Source organism: Crotalus tigris, unplaced genomic scaffold (genome assembly GCF_016545835.1).
Source record: "Crotalus tigris isolate CLP2741 ecotype Arizona unplaced genomic scaffold, ASM1654583v1 scf7180000017639.5415321, whole genome shotgun sequence".
Lineage (NCBI taxonomy): Eukaryota > Metazoa > Chordata > Lepidosauria > Squamata > Viperidae > Crotalus > Crotalus tigris.
In genome coordinates this window covers 3,352,629-3,375,003 of record NW_024096532.1, presented here as the reverse complement: position 1 = coordinate 3,375,003, position 22,375 = coordinate 3,352,629, and the positions used below count along the sequence as shown (strand labels likewise).

Sequence of the window (22,375 nt, the reverse complement as noted above, 5' to 3'; positions counted from 1 at the left end):
CAAAGGGTTGCTCACAATCTTAACTCTTGACAGCCATCTAGTGGCCACACTTGTTATAGACAGGATCATTCTACTATTAGAGGTGTGCAGGCCTCAAAAATATTTTGGAATTATTTTTGCCTGTTTGTGAATTACAGTTATTTTTGCCAAAGAAGCACAGCACCTCTCTACTCTTGATTAAAGTAGCCCAACTATGTGTGTGGGGCCCAACTCTTTTAAGATTTCAGCAAGAACTTAAGAAAAAGAGAGATCCTCCTGCTTTAAGGGATTTATACTTTGTGCCACCTTTAAAGTAGCAACTCCTTTATTTTTCCTGTTGGTGTGAAATCCTGAAAAAAAAAAGAAAGAATTGAGCTGCTTTAATGAGAACAGAGAGGCACTGGGCAAATTCAAGATCTAAGCCAGGGGTGTCCAACTTTGACAACTTTAAGACTTGTGGACTTCAACTCCCAGAATTCCCAGCCAGCATGGCCAGCTGGAGAATTCTGAGAGTTGAAGTGTACAGGTTGAAAGTTCCCAAGGCTGGACTACTCCTGGTCTCTACAGCATATCTTCTGCAGCATTTCTGAAGCTCACACAGACTTGGTGGCACCCAACCTGCTCCTTGTACTATCCATACAAACATGCATACTTCAAGTTTTAAATGCATCGTTCTTATGGTGAGCTCAGAGCTAAGATGCTTCCCAAAGCAACAGAAAGGGAAATAATCGTTTGCAGAACAAAACTCCAAGGTGTGGTTTTTGCCCCAATAATGAATGCGGTGAAAGAATGAGGATTCACGAGGGATCTGTAACATCTACAGATCAGAGAGCACACAGGAAGCCCCATCTGAAAAAAGGAAAAAGGGGAGGGGGGGAGGTAGGATAAAGTTTAGGAAACCATTCTGAACATTCATGCTACAGTTTGCAAGTGTCTGCAACCTCTCATCACCCAGAAGAAAAGCACTTTACTAAAGTTTTCCAGACTTAGGACTATTATGCAAAACCGGACTAATGTAGCAAAAGTTGGGAATTAATGTGGAAGACCTGTTAGAATATAGGTAATACGTATTTAACTTAAGACCAGAATTGAGCCCAACATTTCTGTGGATAAGTGAGACAGTAGTTAAAAGTGAATTTTGCCCCATTTAACCACCTTTCTTGCTAGAATTGTTAAATGAAACTTGGCAGTTGTTAGGTTTAGTGACAGGGTTGTTAAATGAATCTGGATTCCCTGTTGACTTAGCTTGTCAGAAGGTCACAAAAAGAGATCACGTGACCTCGGGATGCTGCAACTGTCATAAATATGAGTCAGTTGCCAAGTGCCTGGATTCTGATCATGTGACTGTGGGGATGCTGCAATGGTCATAAGTGTGAAAAGTGGTCATAAGTCATTTTTCCCCAGGACCATTGTAACTTTGAATGGTCGCTAAATGAAGTGTTGTAAGTCGAGGACTACCTGAAGAATGGAAAAACTGGATGGGGATTTTAAGTCTCATGGCCCACTTATTTGGAGGACTCTGGATTTTGGAAGGCTAGGGTAGAACAATCAAAAACATGGTCCCTCGTGGCTTAGTGACTTTCTGACGGGACTACTGCAACACTCTTTACACAGGGCTGCCCATGGAGACCACTTGGAAATTACAACTGATCCAGAATGGAATGGGACAACTCGCCACGGTCAAATTGCCACGGCCAACTTGCCATGGGACAACTTGCTGCAGGACATTCAACAATTCAACAATTATTTAAAATAGTTAAAAATTAATTTAATTTTTGTCATACACATTTAATTTTGTTCCTCCTTTGGCATCCTTCCTTTAATGATTCTATTGTTCTATTTTTTGGATATTAGTGTAACTCTTGTCCCACGGCAAGTTGTCCCGTGGTGAGTTGGCCATAACAAATTGGCCATGGTGAGTTGGCCATGGCGAGTTGGCCGCAGTAAGTTGGCTGTGACGAGTTGTTGTAGACCTGTGCAGAATGTGGCAGCTCACACCTTATTGACCATCCTTTAGTTTGCCCATGTCACACCACTGTTGAATAGCTGTGTGGGCTCCCATCTCCCAGATGCTAAAATAGAACAGTTGGAACCCAAATATTGTAGAAATGAATAAGAGTAGTTGATGGGTTGGGCAGCTGATTTTTTTTTATTTCTGGTTGTATTATTTTTATTGCTTGTGAATTGTGTACCAAAGGTGGGTAGTCATATAACTCTTTTGAACATATAGACAAGCATCAGGGAGAGAAGAGGCCTTTTTCCAGATGCAATCTCTGAATAGCAATGCTGCTCTTGGATTTGACCAGCCCCCACATCTATCCTTCGACTTAAATATGCAAGCAATCCATCAACTTATAACTATAATTCGGACCAAAATTTCTGCTGTTAAACAAGGCGGTTGTTAAGTGAGTAACACCTGATTTTACAACCTTTTTCTGCCATGGTCATTAAAGGAATCATATGGTTGTTAACCATCTGGCTTCTCCCATTGACTTTGCTTGTTGGGAATTGGCTAGGAAGGTCATGAATGGCAATCAGGATGCTTCAACTATCAGAAAAAATCTGTCGTTGCAAAGTGCCCAAATTTTGATCACATGACCACTATTGATGCTGCAATAGTCGTAAGTGTGAGGACCAGTTGTCAATGACCTTGTTCAGTGCTGTTGTAATGTCAAACGATCGCCATACAAATCGTGGTAAGTTGAAGACTATTTGTATTTCAATGCATACATCCCTGAAGGAATTTCTCTCACCTTTTGTGCCTTAGGCCTGTCCTGCGACTGAGGTCTCAAATATTTTCTTGCGCCCTTCCATGCCACTCAGAGCATCGATATTCTTCCTCCAGTCACCTACTTCCCGATTCTCCTGGGGTGGGGAGAGACCAAGGGTCAGGAAATCAGTGGAGTCCCAGGCTGTGTGGGAGGAGTAACTTGGGTCCTTTTAGCTCATTTATGTTTTTATTTATTTGAACTCAGAGCAACATGCACAGCTTTCCTTCCTCATGTTCTTCCCCACACCAACCCCAATGTGATTGGTTGAGAGACAGTGGCTGGTCCCCAGTTTCCTCAAGGAGCTTCTAAAGCTGAGAATGGACTACAATCGGGGTTTTGGTGTTCTTAAACAGCCCATCACCATGACTGCTGTGCCATAGAAAGCCTGGTTTCCCATTGCTTCGTGGAATCATCAAAGTAAGCCACAGGAAACTTTAATGAATAGAATTCCTTTCACAGCTAAGAGAGATTCTTATTGTTGACAATGTTCTCCTTCCCCCGGAAAAGCATTCTACACTCTCCAAATTTGGAAAGATCACTTGTGCCCGGTGATATAGTTGGATGTTCCTGAATTTTGCACCGTTCACTTCTCTGGATGAGATCAGAGGGATCTCTGTGGTTATGAGATATCTTTCCACATTTTCTAAGCTGTGGTCTTGGTTGGATAAGTACTCAGACCGAGGAAAGGAGAGGTGCTCCTACATGCATTCTTGAAATGCAAAGGTTTTTTCAAAACTCAAAGTCAGCCCAACTATTTCCCTTTCCCCAAGTAGACTTTATACATGTTCCTTTGTACCAGGGTTTCCCAACCTTGACAACTTTAAGATGCACAGACTTCAACCCCCAGAATTCTCCAGCCAGCATGAGAATGAAGTCCACATGTCTTAAAATTACTATCGTTGAGAAAACCTGCTTTATACCCTTGCAAGTAATGTACTGGGGAAAAAAAAGTTTTGCAAGGGTATCCTCCAAGGAAGGAATTAAAAACAAAAATCAAGATCGCGGTCATAATACATATGAAAAGGGTTTTTTGCATTGTGATGGCTGCCATCTTGACTTTTGTGACCTTTTACCTGTGAACTTTCCTGCAGTTTTGGAAGGAGTGTTGAAAGGAGCTTTATGAAAACCAGAAATTGGAGAAAAGTTCACTGCCCATCTAAATCGATCGTCTTCCTTCCAAGTGAACTTTAAGATGGCTATTTATAGGTAACAAAAAACAAAGAGGTTGCTGCCATGCCGGTAAAATGTAACTCAAGGTGCCAAGAACTAAATTTAAGACTTTGACATACGACGTCACTGATGGGAAATTTGTGCCTGGAAATTATTCACCACCAATAAATGATCAGTCAAGCTGTAAGTAAATAAGCAGGCAAGTATGCAAAGTTTGGGCAGTTCAGTTACCTCAGAACGCCTCACAATGATCTTAGACCAGGAATGGGGAATTTTTGGAGGCCACAAGGGGCTGTAACATCCCATTCACGGTGTGCAGGGCCTCCAGAGAAGACAGTTAAGGGATAAAATATATTCAAACTATCCAAAAAGACTAATTTTGCTCATTTGGGGGTGAGTCAGAGTTTAAATGACTCTTTATCCACTAAAAACTCCAAACCATGCAAAAAAACCCGAACAACCCTCTAAGCCAGTGGTTCTCAACCATTTTAATGCCGCGACCCCCAACAGGTCATAAGTCGAGGACTACTCAACTGGTCGTAAGTCGAGGACTACTCAACTGGTCGTAAGTCGAGGAGTACTCAGTTGATGCAGCACCATTTGCAGAATGGGACTTTTGGCGGGCTCAGCAGGGCAGAGACAGCCTGGACAATTCCTATTGGCTTTTGAAAGCCAATAGAATTAGACTCTATTCAAGAGAGTCTATTCTATTGGCTTTCAAAAGCCAATAGAATAAAAGGGAGTAGCACAGCTAAGGAAAAGGGGAAAAAAATGGCGGACTGCATTGTTTGGCGACCCCTGTGAAATGGTCGTTTGACCCCAAATTTGGTCCCGACCCACAGGTTGAGAACCACTGCTCTAAGCAGAGTCTCTAGCTAACAAAGATTGCTTGCTCTTTTCCTAAATCAAGATGCTGAATGACTCTGAAGCTACCATCTGTCCACTTTGTCTTCCCTCCCCCTGACTCTTGGCTGCTGATCCTTCCAGGCTCACCTTCTCTGTGTCATCTTTCTTGACCTGTTTGAGGTTGGCCCGCAGATCCATAGAGACCTTGTGCTTGGAGCCAAGCAAGGCCTGCATCATGGCATCAGCCGAGAGACGCACCCGGCGAAGAGCAGGGCGTTTAAATTTGCCTCGCAGGTCAAAAATCTTCTGGTTCAAATCTTGGATCTGGAGCCAGAATGGACAGTCTGTTAACACATTTGAAATATTCACCATTCTCCCCAACTGGATGCTTTCCAGATGGGTAGACAACAATACCCTGAGTGATGGTGATTGGGAATTCCAGTCTCAACACATTTGAAAGAGGTGGGGAAAGCCCAGTTATACGAAGAACCCTTCCGTTAGGAGTGAAATGTTGCACTGTCCTTCCAGATCTCCCCAAACTTTCTCATAAACTGTCTTAAATAAAGAACATTCTGAAACTGTAAACCAGTATTTTTCGACCTCAGCAATCCAGCTCCCAGAATTCTCCAGCCAGCATACTGGAGAAAGTTAAAATCCACACATTTTAAAGTTGCCAAGTTTGTAGAACACTGCCCTAGCAAGATCTTTGGTCTGCTGGGTCCTCCTGACATCAAACTCTCCACTCATTAGCACTGATGGTCTTATCCAGGGGTAGGCAACCTTGGCTCTTTTATGACTTGTGGACTTCAACTCCCAGAATTACTGAGCCAGCATGGCTCAGCTTGGAAACCTCTCCCTTTCCCCTCAGCATGGCTGGCTCAGGAATTCTGGGAGCATCATAAAAGAGCCAAGGTTGCCTACCCCTAGTCTTATCTAATAGAGTGATGAAATGTTTTCAAGCAAACAACCAAGTTCTGAGAATACCAAGAACTCTGGAGATGTAGGTTTAATGATGTGTGAAAGAGTTAAAGCTTTTGTAGGTACATTTGAAAATAGAAATCTATAGGTTGGCAATAACTGCATGCAGGGTAAAAATTATTCTTAATTCTAAATTGTTGTGTCTTGAGCCTGCAAGAGCTGAAAGCAGGCTCAGAATGTTGCAAATGGTCCTGGGCATTCCAAAAGCTGCCCGGGACCAGACAGGGTGGCGCCAGCCTTGCGTGCATGCGCAAGGCGCGAAAATGCTCAATTCCTATTGGTTCACACTGTCTGGGTTTCTGGCCCTATAAAAGGCCTGCGTGCCTTTTGCTGTTTGCTTGGTTGTAGGAGAATGAAATAAAGAGCTTGTTGTTTTCCACCATGTGTCTTCATCAATTGCCAACGAACCGAAAACATAACATAAATGATATATGAATGGGTGGGTGCAAATGCAGTAACGGAATTACAGAATTACAGAAAAAGCGATTGGGGCAATCCAATCCCCAAGAATGAATGAAAATGTTGACTGCATAGATCTTCTCAGATCTTCTTAGAAGGCTCCTAGTAATATCAAGCATGGAGCTTGGGAAAAAATGGATGTGACAGGGGAAAAAAATTGAAAGAAATGAAACTAGAAATAGAAGGGATGGCTCTGAAGAAATGTGGACTGAATGGAAAAAATGAATAGTCAGTATGAAAAAGTACACTGAGATGATTTGGTCACATATAGGAAATGAATGAGTATTAAACTGCAAAACCAAAGAAGAGTAACTAAGTGAGGAGAAAGGGAAGACAGAGACACCATGACTGAATCCAGGATGCAGTTGATGAGATCTCAAAAAACGGAGAAGTGAAAATTCTGAAAAGTCAAAATGGAAAGCAGCAGGTAGACATGGCTGAAGAAACTAGAATGTTTTTCAGGGATAGAATGATATGAAGAGGTATAGTGAATGTTACTGATGCAAACTAGGTTTATCTAATCTCCCTTTTATTCTCATCTCATGCCATTTGTTTTTTCCCCCGGCTTATTATTTCTTCCACCTTTTCTGCACTTTGCAAACCTAGAGTCATGGACATATTGTGGTTGTTTTTAAAATCCATCCTTCTTATCAAGAACATCAAATTGGCATATATTCCAGCTTTTCCTGATTTGATTTACTCAAATCAGTGGCCCTAAGTGATTATTTTTAAGCTGAGCGAAAAAGACTAGGCTGTGTTTTGCATTTCCCCATTACTGTCATTAAAATGCCAAATTCCATTGGCCAAATCCTTCATCTGAAATACACTTAGCTCTCTCTTTCTATCTTATATGAACGAGATCCGCAAGTGAGGCCCTGTGAAGACAATTGTGCCCCCCCCCAAGGCCCATGTTCAGAAACTCACCTCGTTGATGCTCTTATTGACCCGGGCCTCCATGTCATAACGCTCCTCATCAATTTTGTCAATTTGTGCATGCAGCTGCTGACATAACTTCTGCACCAAACAAGGTAGTATAATTTGAAAGCCAAATCAAAGATCAGATTCAAAACTAACAAAGAACAGGGTGTTCCTGAACAAGTGCAAAGTGCATTTGCAAAGCTACTGAGTGATGAGCCATACAACTATTTTTTTTAAGACATCAACCACTTACAGTAAATCAGATTGGTCTAACTGGAGAAAAAAAGAAGATAATAATTTCAAAACACTTTTGGAGAAATCCTGGAGATTTAGCAATAGCAATAGCACTTAGATTTATATACCACTTCACAGTGCTCTACAGCCCTCTCTAAGTGGTTTACAGGGTTAGCCTGTTGCCCCCAACAAGCTGGGTCCTCATTTCACTGACCTTGGAAGGATGGAAGACTGAGTCAACCTTGAGCCAGTGAGAATCGAACTGCCGAATTGCTGGCAGCTGACAGTCAGCAGAAATAGCCTGCAGTACTGCATTCTAACCACTGCGCCACCAGGGTTCTTTAATTTAGATTCCATTAATATCCACAATTATATTTTTTTTCTCAAAGCTAAGAATCTTTTAGAATAGTCCGAACTGAACAGAAGAATCAGCTGCCCTTCCAGCTGTGTTGTCCTACAAATCCCACCTCCGGTTCATATACCTGGAGTGCAATAGTTTGAAGAAAGCTAATTTTGAGCATAGGCTTACTGTACAAGAGAATTTTAACTGGGTGGATTCTTCTAAAGTTATGTTATCTTTCTATGGAATGTGGATCATGCTGCAAGTGATGGGATGTCCAACTCTTGCTTGAGAGCTGCTGGTGCAAAGCAAGTTGAGTAGCAAATGCATAGTGTTGTCCTCAAGGAGCTTACCACCTTCCCTAACATAAAGCCAACATCTAAGATAGTTTACCCTGCAAATCAAAGATATACTTAGAGTTTTCCTTTCATCTGGCATCTGTCTTTATCTTTCTTCAAACTAGAGACTTTTCATGGAAAGCCCAACACATCTGGAGAGTAACAGTTCAGAGAAGTCTGACTTCACTAAACCCAAGAAGCAGATCTTCTCCAATTTGGTCTGCTTTCTTCCTCCTTCATTCTCCCCACGTCTATGCTGACCTGCAGTTCTGTGAAGCCGAATCCTGCCAGTTCTAATGGGATACAGTGGTCAGAGAGAAATCGCTCTTTATCCTGGGAGCGTTCTTCTTCTTCCTTTTCCATTTCCTTCTTAGCCACTTGGAGCATCAGTGACTGAGTGAAAAGACAATAGTTTGGATCAATGAGCTGGGCTTAAATCTTGCTTGCAGATATAATTTCAACCTTCCACCCAATATATATACCAGGCTTAAGCTAGCTTTTCCTTTCCAAGGGACTCTGCAGAAGTATGGATGGACCCCGAGGATGGTGAATGATGCTCATATACTAAGCCAAGAATTCTGGGTGTTGAATCCCAGATCTGGAGGGCATTTGGGTTGGGCATGTCCATTTTGTCAAGAGTTCCTCCCTACCAACTATTTGCATCAAGTATATGTGTGGGTAGGTGTGGTTGTATGGGTGTTCTATTCTCTTGGAATCTGATCTTCTGTACCTCTTTTCCACCAGCGTCTATATCCTACACGTAGTCCTCGACTTACAACCACAAGATTTCCCAAACTTCTGTTGCTAAGCAAGACATTTATAAGTGAATTTTGACCCCTTTTACGATCTTTCTTGCCATAGTTGTTAAATGAATCACTTCAGTTGTTAAGTTGGCAACACAGTTGTTCAGTGAATCAGTGAATCCTTGACTTTGCTGATCAGAAGGTCGCAACTGTTGAAGTTGCCCCAGTGTCCAAATTTTGATCATGTGAACACAGGGTTGCTGCAATAGTCGTAAGGGTGAAAAAGAGTCACAAGTCACTTTTTTCAGCTCCTTTGTAACTTCAAATGATCATTAAATGAATGGTTGTAAATCAAGGACTACATGTACTATGTTTTGCCTTCCTACCTCCTAGAAACTTGCCAGATGTGCCCCCAGAGGTGTTTAGCCCCTTGTGTAGTTTTCTAACTGTTCTAATACCCAGGAAGTCATTTTTTTCCACATCACCTTGAGTTGCAATTTCCGAGAAGCTGATATCTTGCATTTTATCTGTCGTAGAAGAAAAAAAGAGAGATTGAGAGGCATATTTCACACATGAGAAAGGTGTTGCTCAATTGGATTTCCTAAAGTTACAGTGATGCTTATCCTGGACATAACATGGGAGCAGTTTAATAGGAAAGAAGAGAAACACAATCAGCTGATTTGGTTTAGGCCTGGTTAAAGCTCAAGTGACAAAGATCACTTGATCTTAACATCAAGTGACAAATTTTCATTTAGAGCAGAGGTCCCCAACCTTTTGGGCATCAGGAACCAGTTTCATGGAAAAAGGTTTTTCCAGGAATAGGAGAGTGCGTGGTTTTGTGTGCTGCCTGCATCCCACGGATGGGGCTTTGCTTGTTTGTGTGGACCGGTTGCTGGCATGCTGCAGCCTGGTACTGGTCCACGGACCGGGGATTGGGGACCCCTGACTTAGCGGAAAGGAGACATAGGAAATAAAATACAATCTACTTTGTCCAATGGGTTTAATTTCTTTCTAAATAAAATAATAGATGGGATTAGTCTAAATCAAGTGCTGGCTGGGGAATTCTGGGAGTTAGAATAGAATACAATAACAGAGTTGAATGGGAGCTTAGAGGCATTCTAGTCCAACCCCCGGTTGTTCCATTGATTAATTGTTCTAACTGTCAGAAGTTTCTCCTTAGTTCTAGGTTGCTTCTCTCTTTGATTAGTTCCCATCCATTGCTTCTTGTCCTGCCTTCAGGTGCTTTGGAGAATAGCTTGACTCCCTCTTCTTTGTGGCAGCCTCAGATATTGGAACACTGCTATCATGTCCCCTCTTGTCCTTCTGTTCGTTAAACTAGACATACCCAATTCCAGCAACCGTTCCTCACCTTGATGTATTGTTTTCATGCATGATGATAAATTTGCTTTTCTCTCCAAAAACACACAGAGACACACCCATACAGAGACCCAAACACAAGGGGCAGTATTGTTTCCATTTCTGCATTTCTTCCCCCCCTCTCCCTTCAAACGATGGCTTCCCCTTTGATCTCCTGAGCCCCCAATCCTTAATCTTGCCCTGGGTATTTCTGCATTTCTCTTTTTCGATTCAACTGGAAAAGAGACTGGCACTCACCTTGTCGTGTGGCTCAATGGCGTAGGCCCGGTAATTGGCAGATGATTTTCGGCGTAGGGGAGGCACTGTTGCAGGAGGTGGAGGGGCAGGTTTGGGAGCCACTGGTGCCTTTTTTGTTTCTACAATAGTCTCCTGCTCTTCCTCCTCTATGTATTCCTCCTCTTCCTCTTCCTCTTCCTCATACTGCAGATTTAAATAAATTATTTAAAATGCTCCCTGCAACCCATTTTAGGACATATAAAGGCCAGCTCCACTTGCTGCTCTTACACACACACCACTCCCAAATTTCAGATTTTGAGAGAGGATATTTATGGAAGTGAGGTACAATGGTACAAACCTGCTCCTGTTCATTTAAGTACTTTGTATTTTAATTGCTGACTTTCACTGGCCTACTAAACAAGGTGGTTGTTAAATGACTCATGCCTGATTTTTTAATAGCTTTTTTTTGACACAGTTGTTAAAGGGATGACTGCAGTTGTTAAATGAATTATGTGATCGTTAACCAAATCCAGCTTGACTTTGCTTGTTGGGAGCCAGCTGGGAAGGTTGCAAATAGCAAACACATGACCTCTGGGATATTGCAACTGTCATAAATACATGCCAGTTGCCAAGAGCTTTAATGTTGATCAGGTGATCCTGGGGATGCTGCAACTGTTATAAGTTTGAGGTGCAGTTGTAAGTCACTTTTTTCAGTGCAATTGTAACTTTGAACGAACCAAACAAATGGTTTGAACTAAACAAATAGTTGCAAGTTGAGGACTGCCAATATTTTCCTGACAAATCCATTTTCTTAGAAATACCAAAAGAATGAAAATTAAAAATTGGAAAGACAGAATGCTACTGTAATAACATGAATGCATAACTTTATTTTCTCAATCTTTTTGCCACTAGGTGGCGCTTGAGTGAGCGGAGTTTGAATTTTGGATTCTTTATGGAAGATGACAATACCGTAATATCTTTCTTGATTTTTCCAGATTCGTGCTTCCTCAGAATGGCTTCTACATTTTTTTGCTGTGATCTCATCAGGATGGGCATATCGATGGACAAAAGAGAGCTTTTGGATACAGTGTGAATTTCTCTTGGTGTCAAGTCTCCATAGGCCTGCAATGATGCATATTAGAACTACCTTGCTTTCTGTATCAGTTGCTCTACAGCAGTGTTTCTAAAGCGAGGCCACTTTAAGCTACGTGGAATTCAACTCCCAGAATTCCCCAGCCAGGAAGAAAAAAAGGCTGACTGGGGAATTCTGGGAGTCGAAAGCCACGCAGCCTAAGGTGGTCATGTTTGAGAAACTTTGCTCTACAGCAGTGCTTTTCAATCTCACCAATCTTTAGACCTGTGGACTTCAACACCCAGAATTCCCAGCCTGCATGGTCTACTGCTACTGCTGATAGCAGCTAGGCCAGCTAGGAGGGATGGTAATTGAAGATCAACATATCTGGGGTCGTCCATGGACAAGCCAAAAAACCTAAATGGTGTCCCTTTTTACATATGTTGTTTGTAAAGGGTGGGGACTAGATTTCCCGGACTCAACTGCCATTATGACTTTTTAAAGCTGTCTGTGGACATCCCTGACTAGATATCAAATAGAAAAGGCAAGAAAAAAAATATTCAAAAGTACTTAAACAGAGATAGCGTCTTTTAAGAAATGAAACGATTAAATATGCTAACAGCAAAGACTGTACAAATTGCCAAGTATGAAGATGGCTTATTTTAATTTTTTTTCATAAAGGAACTATTTATAGACTTTAATCTGAAGTGATGCTGGTGACATTTTGTAAAGCTTATCTTAAACTATTTTCTAAGGAGCTAATATCTGGCTAGGCCTGGCAAAGAAGCTTTTGCCAAGTTTATCCTAAGTGATAAGTACTTTGTGGCAAGATTCAAAACCCTGATGTAGGGCACATTTATTTATATATTTATTAGATTTTTTTTTTACCCTTTATTACTTTATGGGTAATACCACAGAATAACCCTTCCTCCTCCTCTTTTCACCACAAGAACAATCCTAGGAGGTGAGTTGGGCTGAGAGAAAGTGACTGGTCCAAAGTCATCTCAGGACTAGAACTCACAGTTTCCTGGTGATTGGCCCAAAGTCACCCAGGTGGCTTTCATGCTTAAGGCAGGACTAGAATTCACAGTATCCTAGCTCCTAACCTAGTGTAAATAACAGAATAACAGAGTTGGAAGGGACTTTGGAGGTCATCTAGTCCAACCCTCTGCTCAAGCAGGAAATCCTATACCGTTTCAGAGAAATGGTTGTCCAATCTCTTCTTAAAAACCTCCAGTGTTGCACCCACCATTTCTGGAGGCAAGCTACTTCACTGATTAATTGTTCTAAATGTCGGGACATTTCTTCTTACCGTAAATGCCAGCGTATAGGACGACTTCCGCGAGCGCTGAAATCGGCGCCAAAGACGGGGGTCGTCTTATACGCCGAGTCGTCTTATACGCCAAAAATACTGGTAGTTTTCGGCGTATAAGACGACATTCTAGGAATGCGGCCCGGCTATAAAGACGGGGTCGTCTTATACACCGGGTCGCCTAATACGCCGGCATATACGGTAGTTCCAGATTGCTTCTCTCCTTGATTAATTTCCACCCATTGCTTCTTAACCACTAGACCAGTGTTTCCCAAACTTGACAATTTTAAGGCATGTGGACTTCAACTCCCAGAATTCCACAGCCAGCAACGCTGGCTGTGGAATTCTGGGAGTTGAAGTCCTCATGCTTTAAAATTGTCAAGTTTGGGAAACATTGCACTAGACCAAACTGGCTTTCCACAGTACTTTTCAGAAAGCATACTGTATAATTGTGACATTGTAGATATTTACTTGCCTGCAATGACAGAACCACCCCAGTACTAGAGTAACATTTCCTTGGATAATTTACTTTCTATTCAACTCATGTGAAGGGAACATCTTGACAATTTCTCCCAATATATTAAAGCTCTTTGAAAGAAGAGAGAAAGATGCCTGTATAAAACAAAGGACACTGATTCTTTCCCATCAGTTCTGGCGAAGTTGCTTCATTTGTACTTACGGTGATCTCTTCCCTGCGGAAAAACAGGAAGATACAAATCAGACTGAATAATTCCTTGCTTTGCCTGGTTGCTTCCCCATCCCCCAGGACTCTAAGCTGCTTCCTAGCTTTCCCCCTGCTGTTAGCATTTTAGTAGGATTATATTTTAATCTAAGGAGTCTTGTCTGCCAGCTCAAAGGACAGGAGTCCCATTCTGGAGATCCTGAACCCCCATGTCTTGCTCAGTGAACTCTGCCAGGATGCACCCCGTGCCCCTTCCCTCCGGTATGTAATGTGCAGTAACTCATTACACTAAACATGCCCTTTAAAGGACAAAACTACTCACTCTTCTGCCATCTTGAGAAAGTAACCTTCAGGTCCACTGGAATGAGAAGAGAACAAGAGAATAAGAGAAATACATCATTCATAACCTTTTCTCTATTTCTATCATCTCTAGCTCGCTATCGTTTCGATCATCTTGAATATATAAATATATTTGTACACTGTAATATATAATAATGTACATCTACAATATCTATCCTATCGGAAGCCAATATGGTGGAGTGGTTGAGGCACCAGGCTACAAACTGGGAGACCAGGAGGTCTTGCTCTGCCTTAGGCACAAAGCCAGTTGGGTGATCTTGAGCCAGTTACTTTCTAACAACCCTAAGAAAGAAGCAATGGCAAACTACAGGTAGTCCTCGACTTACGACCACCATTGAGCCCAACATTTCTATTGCTGAGTGAGATATTTGTTAAGTGACTTGTGCCCCATTTTACAACCTTTCTTGCCTCAGTTGTTAAGTGAATCATTGCAGTTGATAGGTTAGTAACATGACTGTTAAGTGAATCTGGCTTCCCCATTGACTTTGCTTGTCAGAAGGTCACAAAAGGGGATCACGTGACTTTGGGACACATGACTTTGGTTGTAAATATGAGCCCGTTGCCAAGCCTCTGAATTTGAAAATGGGGATGCTGGAAAGGTCATAACTGTGAAAAAAGGTCATAAGTCACTTTTTGCAGTGCCTTTGTAACTTTGAACAGTCACTAAATGAACTGCTGTAAATCGAGGACTACCTGTATTGAAAAAAAAAACTTGCCGAGAATGCAGGGATTTTTTTCTAGGCCAGGGGTGGGGCTGGCTCAGGAATTCTGGGAGTTGAAGTCCATGAGTCATAAAAGAGCCAAGGATGCCTACCCCTGCTCTAGGCGGTCTCCAAGAATCAGACATGATTGAAAGGAAGAAAAAAACATTTATCCTGTGTCTTTCTCTCTATCTTTTACTGCTTCCTTCCTTCCTTTCTTTCTTTCTTTTTCTTCCTTCCTTCCTTCCTCTATCTTTCTCTTCTTTTTTCCTTTCTTCTCTCTTCCTCTCTCTCTTTCTCTCATCTATCTACAGATAGACCTCGACTTACAACAGTTCATTTAGTGACCATTTGAAGTTACAACAGCACTGGAAAAAGTGACTTATGACTGTTTTTCACACTTATGTCCATTGCAGCATCCCCAGGGTCACTTGATCAAAACTCAGCCGCTTGACAGTTGACTCATATTTATGACGGTTGTTGTGTCCAAAGGTCACATCATCCCCTCTCGCGACCTGACAAGCAAAGTCAATGGGGAAGCCAGATTTATTTAACAACTGTATTACTAACTTAACAATTGCGTGATTCACTTAACCACTGTGGCAAGAAAGGTCATAAAATGGGGCAAAACTCACCTGACAAATGTTTCACTTAGCAAAAGAAATTTTGGGCTCTATTGTGGTCGTAAGATGAGGACTACCTATACTTTTCTATTAGAGGCCAAAAGCTTCTTTCTAATATTAGGGTCTTACAAAGCATCAATAATACCAGTCACATTTATCCTCCGTGACTCTTCTTGGATGTCCTTTGTAGGTAAACTCTATCGTTTTGATGTCATTTCAGACTATTAGGATCATAATCCCGAATGTCACACCTTTAACTCCAGTTAGGAACCTCGGTTGGAAGGCAATCCACTTTTGATGGTTTGCACTACTTCTGCAGGTCTGTGGTATGTGAAATACAGATTTGAAGTAATTTATCTTGCTGTTTTACCTCCCCTCCTGCCCTCATCCTCCAAAAGACTGGTAGAGCAGCTTACATGAGAACAGGTGTGTGAAGGTTACCTTTTAAATCTTTTGTTATCCCCTTTCGAAGCAAGCCTCTTTTTCAATATATTTTGATGTGTCTCTCTATATGTGTGTAGGCAGGCATGGGTACCCTGATTGCATTGCTACAATATGCTCACCCAGAAGTAAACAAACCAAATTTCAGGTTAAGACGGTATGTGAATTGAACCATGAGATAATCTTACATCAGCAGGAATCTCTCCACCAGGGTTGTTTTGCATAGGTTGAAGTAATAATGTTACGTGATTATACACAAATAAATAAATATTTAAATTGAAGTGGCCACTGGAAATTTCTCACAAAAATATTGCTATTGATTATTTAGTATGCATTTGTTTTTTCTTACAGGATCACTCATCACAGTAGGGTTTATTTTATAATGTCTGAGCTGTTCAGTATTTAAAGAGTTGTACATACCACAAACAGACTACAAAAATTAGCGAATTCACCTCCATTGGACCATATTTCCTGCACGTCTGCTAAAAATGTTTCAAGGCGGGGTCTCCAAATGTGGCAACTTTAAGACTTGTGGACTTCAACTCATATTGAAGTTGAAGTCCACAAGTCTTAAAGTTGCCACATTTGGAGACCCCTGTTTTAAGGGGACATTTAATGTGTGGTGAGAATCAATTTATGCCGGACTAACCTATTATGGCCTGGAACTTTAACAGAACACTGGATCACCCCACATCATAACACAAAAGACCAAAAGCAAAGTTGCTCTGGCTATAATCAAGAGATTAACTCTCTTGACAACCTCTTGATGTTGCTTTCCAAGTTCAGATCTCGCTTCTCACTCGGGCCCACCAGCAGCCAAGCGTTGGCCTTTCTGGATACTTGCATTTGCCCAGACCTTGTATGTGACATCCTGTTATCGCTTGAGTCACTTGGGCTGCTAAATTTGTGCCATCTTATCGCTTCAAAGATGGGGCCAAGTCGTTCCACAGGGAAGAGGCTGTGAGTTTTGCAGGCGAAGCACGTGCTCCAAAACCAGCAGCAGATGGACGGCTGCTTGTTCACTCAACTTGATATAGCGTGTGTGTGTGTGTGTGTGTGTGTGTGTGTGTGTGTGTGTGTGTGTGTGTGCGTGCAGCCATGCAACAATTTTTAGGGAAAGCTGGATTGAGGCTAAATTCCCAACTCTATTAGTTTAAAACAAGGCTTTTAAAATAAGATGTTTTCCCCTTCCCAAGATGATAGTTGGAAGCTGGGGAAGGGGTATGGGCAGAAATTGCTGTGGTGGAAAACAAAAATACAAAGGCTGCGTGTTCAGCCCTCCCCTTCTTTGGAGCACTGCAAAGGGATGGCTTTATTCTTAGCGTGAGGTGTGAAACGAATCCTTCAGCACTCTTGTGAGAGACATCTGCTGTGAGGCTCAGAAATAAAGCCGGAGGGGCCTTGCCCAGCACTGCTAAGCTCTCTCAAAGCTTTGTTATCTCTCTCTTATTCTCTGGCTGATGAAAAGAACAGCACTGCCAGTGCTTATTTGGGCTGAGCCTATTTGATTCAATGGTTAAGATGAAGAGTGGGGGAACCAGGGTTCTAGTCCTATTTTAAGAACAGAACAGAACAGAATAGAGTAGAATAATAATAATAATAATAATAATAATAATAATAATAATAATAATAATAATAATACCCCCAGTGAGACACTACCTTGAAACAACTGGAGCACCACTTGAACACCATTGACATTGACAAATTCGCTATTAGTCAATTGCAAAAGGCGGCCTTATTAGGAACTGCTTCCATCCTGCGACGATACCTGTAATACCATCAAACATCCACATCTGCCTATCCCAGGTCCTGGGTAAGGACTCGATAGGTAGACAAAATGCCAAATCCAGTCTGAACATCTGGCTGACTGTGCGATGATCCATAATAATAATAATAATAATAATAATAATAATAATAATAATAATAATAATAATGAAGTTGGAAGGGACCTTGGAGGTCATCTAGTCCAACCCACTGCTCAGGCAGGAAACCCTATACCATTTCAGACAAATGGCTGTCCAGTCTCTTTCTAAAAACTTCCAGTGTTGGAGCAGAGCAGAGCAGAGCAGAGCAGAACAGAACAGAACAGAATAGAGCAGTGGTTCTCAACCTTTTTAATGCCGCGACCCCCAACCGGTCGTAAGTCGAGGACTACTCAACTGGTGCAGCACCGTTTGCAGAATGGAACTTTTGGTGGGCTCAGCAGGGCAGAGACAGCCTGGACAATTCCTATTGGCTTTTGAAAGCCAATAGAATTAGACTCTATTCAAGAGAGTCTATTCTATTGGCTTTCAAAAGCCAATAGAATAAAAGGGAGTAGCACAGCTAAGGAAAAGGGGGGAAAAAATGGCGGACTGCGTTGTTTGGCGACCCCCATGAAATGGTCGTTCGACCCCAAATGGGGTCCCGACCCACAGGTTAGAACCACTGGAATAGAGTAACAGAGTTGGGAGGGACCTTGGAGGTCTTCTAGTTCCACCCCCTGCTCAGGTAGGAAACCCTATACCATTTCAGACAATCTTTTCTGGAGCATTCACAACATCTGGAGGAGTTGTTCCACTGATTAATTGTTTAACTATCGGAAAATTTTTCCTTAGTTCTAGATTGCTTCTCTCCTTGATTAGTTTCCATCCGTTGCTTCTTGTCCTGCCTTCAGGTGCTTTGGAGAATAGAATAGAATAGAATAGAATAGGAAGGGACCTTGGAGGTCTTCTAGTCCACCCCACCCCCGCTCAAGCAAGAGAACCTATACCATCCAAACAAGTGACTGTCCATTCTGTCCACCCACGATTTCTGAAGGCAAGCTGTTCCACTGGTTAATTGTCCTCACTGTTAGGAAGTTTCTCCTTAATTCCAGGTTGCTTCTCTGTTTGATCGGTTTCCAACCATTGTTTCTTATCCTGCTTGATTCCCTCATAATAATAATAATAATAATAATAATAATAATAATAATAATAATATAAGTTGTTGCAAAAAGATTGCACAGACTGACTACAAGCAGTGGCATGACAAAGTAGCAAAAATGGTGCATTGGAAGATCTGCAAAAAATATCATTTGCCTGTAAGCAAAAACTGGTGGGATCATAAAATAGAGAAAGTCATAGAAAATGATAAAATTAAACTGCTCTGGGACTTCGGAATTCAAACAGACAAGCACCTGCAACATAACACCCCAGACTTAACAATTGTCGATAAGAAAGACAAAAAAGTCTGGATAGTGGACGTGGCAGTGCCTGGAGACAGCAGAATAGACGAGAAAGAACTGGAGAAGATAACAAAATACAAAGACCTACAAATAGAAATAGAAAGACTGTGGCAAAAGCAAGCAAGGGTAGTACCAATAGTAATAGGCTCCTTGGGTGCAGTCCCAAAACAACTGGAGCACCACTTGAACACCATTGGCATTGACAAATTCGCTATTAGTCAATTGCAAAAGGTGGCCTTACTAGGAACTGCTTCCATCCTGCGACGATACCTGTAATACCATCAAACATCCACATCTGCCTATCCCAGGTCCTGGGTAAGGACTCGATAGGTAGACAAAATGCCAAATCCAGTCTGAACATCTGGCTGACTGTGCGATGATCCATAATAATAATAATAATAATAATAATAATAATAATAATAATAATAATAATAATAATAATAATAATAAATAGTAATAATAAAGTTGGAAGGGACCTTGGAGGTCACGTCCAACCCCCTGCTCAGGCAGGTAATTCTATACCATTTCGGACAAATGGCTGTCCAGTTTCTTCTTAAAAACCTCCAGTGTTGGAGCATTCACCGCTTCTGGAGGCAGGTTGTTCCACTGGTTAATTGTTCTAACTGTCAGGAAGTTTCTCCTTAGTTCTAGGTTGCTTCTCTCTCTGGTTAGTCTCCATCTATTGCTGCTTATTCTGCCTTCAGGCGCTTTAAAAAATAGCTTGACTCCCTCTTCTCTGTGGCAGCCCCTGAGATATTGGAACACTGCTATCATGTCCCCCCTCGTCCTTCTCTTCATTAAACTAGATATACCCAATTCCAGCAGCTGTTTCTTATATGTTTTAGCTTCCAGTCCCCTAATCATCTTTGTTGCTCCTCTCTGTGCTCTTTCTAGAGTCTCAACATCTTTTTTACAACGTGGTGACCAAAACTGGATGCAGTATTCCAAGTGTGGCCTCACCAAGGCCTTGTAAAGTGTTATTAATACTTCACGTGATCTTGATTCTATCCCTCTGTTAATGCAGCCCAGCACTGTGTTAGTTTTTTTGGCAGTTGCAGCACACTGCTGGCTCATATTTAAATGATTGTCCACTAGGAGTCCGAGATCCCTCTCACAGTTACTACTATTGAGCACGGTACCTCCTATATTATATCTATGCATTTGGTTTTTCTTGCCTAAATGTAGAACCTTACTTTTTTCACCACTGAATTTCATTTTGTTAGATAGCGCTCAGTGTTCAAGTCTGTCCAGATTCTCCTGTATCCTAAGCCTGTCTTCTGGAGTGTTGGCTATTCCTGCCAGCTTGGTGTCGTCTGCAAATTTGATGAGTTCCCCATCTATCCCTTCCTCTAAATCGTTGATGAAGATGTTGAAGAGCACTGGGCCCAGAACAGAGCCCTGGGGCACCCCACTACACACTTCCCTCCCTGTAGATGTGGTTCCATTGAGGACCACACGCTGAGTATGACCGGTCAGCCAGCTACGGATCCATCTAGTGGTGATGCTGTCTAACCCGCACTTTTCTATTTTATCAAATAGTAGGTTGTGATCTACTTTATCAAATACCTTACTGAAGTCCAAGTAAATTATATCCACCGCATTCCTCTGGTCCACTAATTTTGTCACTTGGTCAAAGAATATAATAAGATTTGTCTGGCATGATCTGTTTTTGACACACCCATGTTGGCTTTTGGTAATGACTTTGTTTGCCTCTAGGAGGTGTTCGCTGATCTGTTATTTGATTATCTTTTCCAGAATCTTCCCAGATATTGAGGTCAGGCTGATGGGTTCTTTATATATGGAATGGAAATCAGCTGGCCATTAACTCTCTCTCAACCCCAGGAAGAAGGCAACAGCAAGACGCTTCTCTTGCCAAAAAAATACATGGACTTGTCAATGTGCAAGTAGTCCTCCACTTACCACAGTTCATTTAGTGACCATTCAAAGTTACAACGGCACTAGAAAAACTGACTTAGGACCATTTTTTCACACTTATGACCATTGCAGCATCCCCTCAGTCACATGATCAAAATTTGGATGCGTGGCAATTTATGACGGTTGCAATGTCCCCGGGTCATGTGATCACCTCTTGTGACCTTCTGACAAGCACAGTTAACAGAGAAGCCAGATTCACTGAACAACCAGGTTACTAACTTAACAACTGCAATGATTCGCTTAACGACAGTGGCAAGAAAAATCGTAAAATGGGGCAAAATTCACTTACCAAGTGTCTCACTTTGCAACATAAATTTTGGGCTCAATTGTGGTCGTAAGTCAAGGACTACCTGTACTTGCCAGGATCAAGACTTACTCAAAACAAAAACAGGTCTATTTAAGTTCAGCCAGTGGGGCCGAGGCTGGATCAGAGTTTTCTTTGGTGATCATGTTCGCCCTTCCAAGTAACTGGCTCCCATTGAGCCTTGCCCACCGACCCCTTCAGCTGAGGTCATGCCAGATTGCTCTGGCCTTGGCATCTGCCAGAAAATACCTAATTCCAATACACTGATGAGGTTCAGGAACCGCCCCCCACTGTGCACTCCAAGATAAATTTTTCATAGCCAGACTAAAAAAATGATGCCCCTTCCCCATAGTGATATTCCTTATTGACTTGAAGGGGTCTCAGTGTGGCTGGTTAATAAGGGAACAAGGCATACTCATCAATATAAAAGGCAGGAGGAACGAAGAAGCAGCGGTTAAAGGACAGCAGCAACAAAAATCTCCCCACAGCCTTTAAAATTCAGGATTAAGATTTGAAGAAATTGTCATTCTACAATAATAGGGTTAACTCTGGTTAGATCGGGGGGAGGACATTTATTTCATTCATTTTGAATATTCTGTCCCCATATGGAAAAGGTGGGGTGGGGAAGGTGCTCTGATCTATAGAATAGAATAGAATAGAATAGAATAGAATAGAATAGAATAACAAACTTGGAAGGCATCTTGGAGGTCTTCTAGTCCACCCCCCTGCTTGGGCAGGAAACCCTATACCATTTCAGACAAATGGTTGTCCAATCTCTTCTTGAAAACTTCCAGTGTTGGAGCATTCACAACTTCTGGAGGCAAATTGTTCCATTTATTAATTGCTCTAACCGTCAGGAAATTTCTCCTTAGTTCTAGCTTGCTTCTCTCCTTGATTAGTTTTCATCCATTGCTTCTTGCCCTGCCTTCAGGTGCTTCGGAGAATAGCTTGACTCCCTCTTCTTTGTGGCATCCCCTGAGATATTAGAAGACTGCTATCATGTCCCCCCTCATCCTTCTCTTCATTAAACTAGACATACCCAATTCCAGTAACCGTTCTTTATATGTTTTAGCCTCCAGTCCCCTGATCATCTTTGCTGCTCTTCCGAAGGATCAAGAAAGGTCAAAGCATAAGGTTGTAACAAGCTACTGTACTGCTTGTTTCCTCATTATCTATTTTTCAACTAAGGAAAGGGATAACTTAGGTAATTGGAAAACCCCCCTCCGCTCCCCCAAAGCAAACTGAATCGTCCCTCTGATTTACCTGGAGAGCAGCAGCCAGCAAAGGAACCGTTTCCCGGTGAAGTGTGGGCATCAAAATGGCTGGTGGTTTTTTATAAAGAGAGCTGTCGAGCATCAGCCAAACCTTTTA

At 41.9% G+C, this 22,375-nt stretch overlaps 1 protein-coding gene across 3 annotated transcripts in view; it reads right to left on the bottom strand.

Moving 5' to 3' along the window:
• TNNI3 (troponin I3, cardiac type) overlaps positions 1 to 22,375 on the bottom strand; it is a 25,311-nt gene extending 2,936 nt beyond the window's left edge. Inside the window, exons 1-10 of one of the 3 annotated variants that reach the window (XM_039335201.1) lie at positions 22,268 to 22,375; positions 13,758 to 13,793; positions 13,433 to 13,445; positions 10,391 to 10,573; positions 9,262 to 9,303; positions 8,295 to 8,426; positions 7,128 to 7,217; positions 4,914 to 5,090; positions 2,733 to 2,844; positions 130 to 828 (exon numbers count right to left, since the gene is read on the bottom strand). In XM_039335201.1, coding sequence (XP_039191135.1) covers positions 2,743 to 2,844; positions 4,914 to 5,090; positions 7,128 to 7,217; positions 8,295 to 8,426; positions 9,262 to 9,303; positions 10,391 to 10,573; positions 13,433 to 13,445; positions 13,758 to 13,768 — 750 coding nt within the window. In that variant the 5' untranslated portion in view covers positions 13,769 to 13,793; positions 22,268 to 22,375 and the 3' untranslated portion in view covers positions 130 to 828; positions 2,733 to 2,742. Of the gene's footprint in view, positions 1 to 129; positions 829 to 2,732; positions 2,845 to 4,913; positions 5,091 to 7,127; positions 7,218 to 8,294; positions 8,427 to 9,261; positions 9,304 to 10,390; positions 10,574 to 13,432; positions 13,446 to 13,757; positions 13,794 to 22,267 lie in introns of those variants that run through there. The other 2 variants (XM_039335203.1, XM_039335202.1) reach the window with 2 other exon arrangements.